This window comes from Chinchilla lanigera, unplaced genomic scaffold (genome assembly GCF_000276665.1).
Source record: "Chinchilla lanigera isolate Chin_1 unplaced genomic scaffold, ChiLan1.0 scaffold00096, whole genome shotgun sequence".
Taxonomy (NCBI): Eukaryota; Metazoa; Chordata; class Mammalia; order Rodentia; family Chinchillidae; genus Chinchilla; species Chinchilla lanigera.
This window is the reverse complement of record NW_004955497.1, coordinates 7314593-7320324: the sequence shown is the minus strand read 5'-3', so window position 1 is coordinate 7320324 and position 5732 is coordinate 7314593. Positions and strand designations below refer to the sequence as shown.

The following is a 5732-nucleotide window of genomic DNA, read 5'->3' as shown; positions in this document are numbered from 1 at the left end:
TGTGTGTGTGTGTGTGTGTGTGTGTGTGTGTGTGTGTGTGTGTTACACTGGGAATGTTCTCGCAGGGACCCTAACTTTGCCTGCTATGGGACTCTGGCTGTGGGCCTGCTCCTTCTGGTGTGGGGTTGCGTAGTCAGGTGGGAAGGAAGCGAAGATAGGTATGGTGTTAGAGACCTACTGGCGTCTGTATTTGCTTCCAGAAGTCTCTCCGCGGCCCTCGGCGGCGCTTCCACCCTCCTTGCTTAGCTTCTTGCTGGCCCAGCTGGGCCGCTTGCAGGTTACGGCCCCTTTGCGGAGGTTTATAGCCAATTACAGCCGTATAAATCAGAGCGCCGGTTGGGGGCCGTCTCTGGACACCGGCTTCTGCGGCGCTGCGCACATTCGGGGTGCGCAGGTGGGAAGTGCGGCCCGGGAGGAAGACCACAGATGACCCTCGGGTGATCTTTCCCCGGGGGCGGGCGCCCTGGTCCTAACAGGCAGCGCCCCAGACCCGAGCTCGCACAAACCGTCCCACTGAGCTTGCCTGGGGCGTAGTTGGATGGGGTCAACGCCTAAGGTAGACTTTTCTTGTCGGGTGAGGGTGGCTGCGGGCCTGGTGTGTGTGTGTGTGTGTGTGTGTGTGTGTGTGTGTGTGTGTGTGTAGCCGCAAGAGCCCAGGCCGCGGGGTCAGCAGATGAGAGGCCGCTGTGATGTCCCGCGCCGAGGTGGCAAGGCCGCGGTAGGCGCCGGGCGCCCTTGTGATGTTAATGTGGGGAGGCCGCGGCCCGGCCCGGAGCCCCGCTCCTCTGCGGAGCGTCATCTGTCAAGGGGGGGAACCAGGCCCGGCCGGCTTTGATATACACCTTCCCAACCCTGCCATTGTCTCCTTTAGGGCCCGGAAAGAGGGTGGTGACTTTCGCAGTCAATAATGAATTCTGACAAGTCCCTCTCATCCTTTCCCTCTTTCAGCCCCGCTCCTTGATTCCCAGGGGGTGCGGGGCGCCTACAAGGCCCGTGGGGAGCGGGGCGCGGGGCGCAGAGCGCAGCTGCTCTTGGTCACCGAGTTCCGGCGGGCCTGCCGGGGACACTGAAAGAGCAGAACCCGAGCAAAGGCCACTGCGGGGCACCCCAAGGCGAGTCCAGCTGCTGAGGCGCTGGCTGGGGGAGCTGCGCTGCGCCCCGCTCCCGGGCCTGGACTGTCCCTTCGGGGCCCCAAGAGCCTCCTGCTCCGGCGCGCCCGGGTCTGATCGCTTCCTCCTCTCTGGGCAGCGCGCACAGGGCGGGACTACGGGCAGCCCGGGCCGGGAGCCGGGTGGCGGCGCAGGGGACGCGCCCGCCTCGCGCAAGGCTCTGGGGCTCCTTCGGTCCCTTTACTTTCCGGCCGGCGCGGGTCGGGGCGCAGCTCCATTCAGATGCGCCTGCCGGGCGGTGTTTATGTTAACACGCCTGGCGGGAGGGAGATGAAAGCCGCGCCGCCATTTGCTCAGTAGTGGTAATTCAAACAGAATGCGGTTGTTATTAAGGCATTGAATGGGCTTTTCTTTGATAAGATCGCCTTGTCCTGCATTGTTTGCGACTGTGTTCCCCTTTCAGCGGCTGGGGGAGCTCCCTCTGATCCCGCCTGTGTCTTCCCAGGGCGCTTTTGTTATGGTTTGCAAAGGGTTGTACCTGAACAAAGTCAGCCTGCCGGGCATTAAACACCTCCAGGCAACTCCCAGACCCTTTAGATCTTCCTGGAGGAGTGGGCACCGGGTGACCGAACCTGGGCAGCCGGGAGACCACCCTGACCTGGGCCTGGGTCCCAGAGAAAGCTCCCGGAGGAGGGGCACTCTGCCAAGAGCTGACCCAAGAGGGACCTCCAGCAGCAGCGACACTCTTTGTCAAGCCCCTTCAGTAAAACAATCAATCCAAGATTTAATGTGTTGACTCAATCCAGCGATCGGAGATTACTGGTCAGGATAGCTCTGGCAGGCTTTGCATTGGGAATAAATCGGGGGTTAAAAAGAAAAAGTTCCCCAGGCCGACCTGGCTGGCCAGGTACGAAGTGTCCCAGCAGGAGAGATTTTCCCCTGCCGGCAGAAGTTATCTAAGACCGAGCTCAGGCTTCTTTGGACTGAACCCAAAGCGTGGGGTGTTGACCCTAGTCCCTTGGTAATGCCCACACCAGCCCACAGCACACAGCCCTCAGCTGTGTTCAGGATGGACTGCCCTCCGTGGTAAGCCTGACAATCCCCCCTTCCACCTGCCCCCTTCCCTGTGATGGTAAATATATTCCAGTACAGTGCTGTGTTTAGGTTTCCAAAAAGGCAGCCTGAATTCTGCTGTCTCCTGTGTACGAGGTTTTAGTTTTAATTTTTACAAACAACCTAACCCCAAGGTTATTTTAGTTGCCCCGCTACTTCCCACCCTCCCTCTCTCCCAGGACTGGGGGTGGGACCTTCAGACCTGTCAGGAGCCAGCCAAGCCCTGGCCCCCCAGGGTGCTGGAGGAAGAGAAATGGATCCTGGGTTAGGGAGGTTTGTCATTACCTGTGACTGATGGGCTGGCTTGTGGCTCTCAGCCCTAAATTTTCCTTCCTCCACAGTGAAAACCAGGACGAAAGACAAATACCGAGTCGTGTACACTGACCACCAGCGGCTGGAGCTGGAGAAGGAGTTTCACTACAGTCGCTACATCACCATCCGGAGGAAGGCCGAGCTGGCTGCCACCCTGGGGCTCTCAGAGAGGCAGGTGGGAACTGGCTGCTCGCCCGGGCCCTCTCTCCTCAGGAGAGGAGTGTGAGCAGATATAAAGAGACAAGAGCATTTACCTTGGGAGGACTTTCTGTAAAGGTTTCTTTCTACTTACGGTATCTTCCCGAAATTTTTTCTACACTGAGGGCCCTGGAAGGTACAAGAAAAATCCGAGTGTTACTTTAATACAAGATTCCTCTTAGGTGCATAGACACCTACACTTATTCACTGAGTTCCCAGCATCAGGAAAACTAAAAACAGAAGGTGTAGCCTCTACTCAGAAAAACAGAAAGGCTGGCTAGGTTCTGTGGTACGTAACCGTAGTCCTAGCAGTTCCAGAAGCTGAGGCAGGAGGATCACCATTTCGAGGCTAGCCAAGACAACTTAGCCAGACCCTGTGGCAAAATAAAATTTAAAGAGTGTTGGAGACGTAGCTCGGTGGTAGAGCGCTTGTATAGCATGTGTGAGGCCCTGGCCAGGAAGCTGCACGTAAAATTTCATTTCCAGCTTCCAGGTGAGGAATATTACATTTCAGTTTAGCTGTGAGGGGCCAAAGGTTACGATGTGAAGTTCTGTCAGCACTGGCCTTCCCCTGTTATGCAGGAAGAGCTCTGGGCAAGTCTGTATTTTCTTTGGTTCTGAGACTGTACTTTGCCAGTGAAGTTTCCCTGGAAAGAAACTTGGGGAGCAAGGAAGGAGGAACGCGCAGCTCAGGAGGCTGAGTTGGGTGTGAGAACAGCTCCCGCCCTAGGCGCTTTCTGAATATCCAAGGAAAACAACTACCAATTTTGGGCTCCTTTCACTGCAAAGGAAGAGACACTGGTGATAACGCTGGATACTGTTCTTTTCCTTCACATCTTCTTCACCATCTACTGTTTTGCCCCACTTTTCCATTTGTAGGTTAAAATCTGGTTTCAGAACCGCAGAGCCAAGGAAAGGAAAATCAACAAGAAGAAATTGCAGCAGCAGCAGCAGCAGCAGCAACAGCAGCAGCAGCAGCAGCAGCAACAGCAGCAGCAGCAGCAGCAGCAGCAGCAGCAGCAGCAGCAGCAGCAACAGCAGCAGCAGCAGCAGCAGCCGCCTCCACCTCCGCCACAGCCTCCCCAGCAGCAGCCAGGACCTCTGAGAAGCGTCCAGGAACCCTTGAGTCCTGTGTCTTCCCTGCAAGGCTCGGTGCCTGGCTCCGTCCCTGGGGTTCTGGGTCCGACTGGGGGCGTGTTAAACCCCACGGTTACCCAGTGACCCTGTGGTCTGCAGCCATGGCAGAGCAATTCCCGGCCAGGCCATGAGGAGCATGGATTTTGTTAGGATCTTCAGAAGAGACCCCTCCCCTCCTGCCCACAAGCACCTGGCTCTCAGAGGAAAAATGGGGGTCGGGAGTAAGGACAAGTGGGATCTAGGGTCTCGTGGAAGATATCCAGGAAATTTTTTTTAAACTTTTTCCCGTCTGACTCTCTGTACCAGTGTGCATACAGGAAGTGACCTGTGGGGCCTCAGTGGCTACTGGCGGAAGCATTGCCTGAACTGGCTACAGTGACCGGGCCTCCAGTCCCCTAAGCTCCAGCTCCTCACCTCCAAATTCTGCGGGCTGCATTGCATCTCTGGAGCTAAGGGGACAGAGGGACTCAGGGCAAGAGCAATGTTTGAAGCCAACGTGGCTACTTCCTACTCACTGCGTTCCAAGGACCGGCTGGCCCTCCCGCCACAGGGCCAGGTGCGACTTAAACTGAGGAAGCCAGTGTAGCAAAGATAGAAAGCTGGACTGACAAAGACTGCAGAGCCCGCGGTGGCCTGTGTCTTTCTTCTCCCTTCCCAGACCAGGAAAGGCCTGACGGAGTGTGTGTGTGTGTGTGTGTGTGTGTGTGTGTGTGTGTGTGTTGAACTCCAGGCCTAAGAAGGGAGAAAGTCTGTCACCAGACTTGTTTAGAAAGCCTGTCACCAGAGCTTCTCGGGCTGAACGTATGTCAGTGCTATAAATGCCAGAGCCAACCTGAACTTCCTGTCATTTTCACAATCTTAAAGCTGTTGAGGAAGGGGAGTTTTTTGTTGTCCCTGCTGCTGTTTGGGCCATTGATCTGTGTCACATCCGAGCCAGCCTTAGAAGAGCCTTCTGGATCCATGGGAGAGGAGAGATACGGTGAAGGGAAGTGGGGGTATCTGAACACAGTCGAATGTTTTTTCTAAAAAGAAAAAAAAAGATAAACGAACTTTTCAGATTTTCGATTCTGTCATTTATCCTCTTCAGATTTTGAGGAGGATTATTTTTTCTAAGAAATGAAAATAATTCCGCGGCTTGCACGCTGGAAATAGAAAAAAAAACAAAACAAAAAAAAAAAAAAAAAACCAAAAACCAGGGAGAGGGTGGAAAAGATGATATGGGAGGCCTCGTTTTACCCCCGGGTGGCAGAAGCCTGAGGCCGCGGGTTCAGAGACCGTCCCAGCCCCCAAGCCTGAGTCCAGCCTTGGCTGGTGGAATGTGTGGTTCTCCTGGGGGTGCCTTTAGGCCAAATGCACATCTGAATGGTCAGCTGCTTGCCAGCTGCTGCGGAGTTATGGAGGGTGGGGGCGCGGGGGCCTCCTCGCAACACCCCTTCAAACCCACGCGAAAGCATTGCAAAGCGTGGACAAGCCCCATCTGCGACTTCGGCCAATCCTGTGGATGTTAAACGTAAGCATTAAGTAAAAATGTCTTTTTTACTTTTTACTTTCCGCAAGACATTTGGCACGAATTTGTCCTCTGAGTCCCTGGGCATGTCCCTAACCCTTTCCACCTACACGCCTTTCCCTGTCCGGGTTCTAACCCCGCCCCACCCTTCCACAGAGCAGGATTCAAGGATCGGTAGAAGACTCTCCCCGACCCGGTGCTGGGGTGACCCCAGGGTCTCCAGCGAGCTGGGCAAGCGCTCGGCCGCTCAGGCACACCCCAGGCTGCCGGCTGCTTATTTGTCTGATTCGCTGGAGCCCGGGGCACCGCTCTTGAGAATTCGGGGTCCTGGGGGCCGCGGAGCTGGGCGCTCCAGG

At 55.8% G+C, this 5732-nt stretch overlaps 1 protein-coding gene across 1 annotated transcript in view; it reads left to right on the top strand.

The window, feature by feature from the left end:
* Cdx2 (caudal type homeobox 2) overlaps positions 1-3953 on the top strand; it is a 5256-nt gene extending 1303 nt beyond the window's left edge. The window contains exons 2-6 of the mRNA XM_005406380.1: positions 201-394; positions 949-1369; positions 2564-2709; positions 3612-3663; positions 3754-3953. Coding sequence (XP_005406437.1) covers positions 201-394; positions 949-1369; positions 2564-2709; positions 3612-3663; positions 3754-3953 — 1013 coding nt within the window. The remainder of the gene's footprint in view (positions 1-200; positions 395-948; positions 1370-2563; positions 2710-3611; positions 3664-3753) is intronic.
* The last annotated feature ends 1779 nt before the right edge of the window (positions 3954-5732 follow it).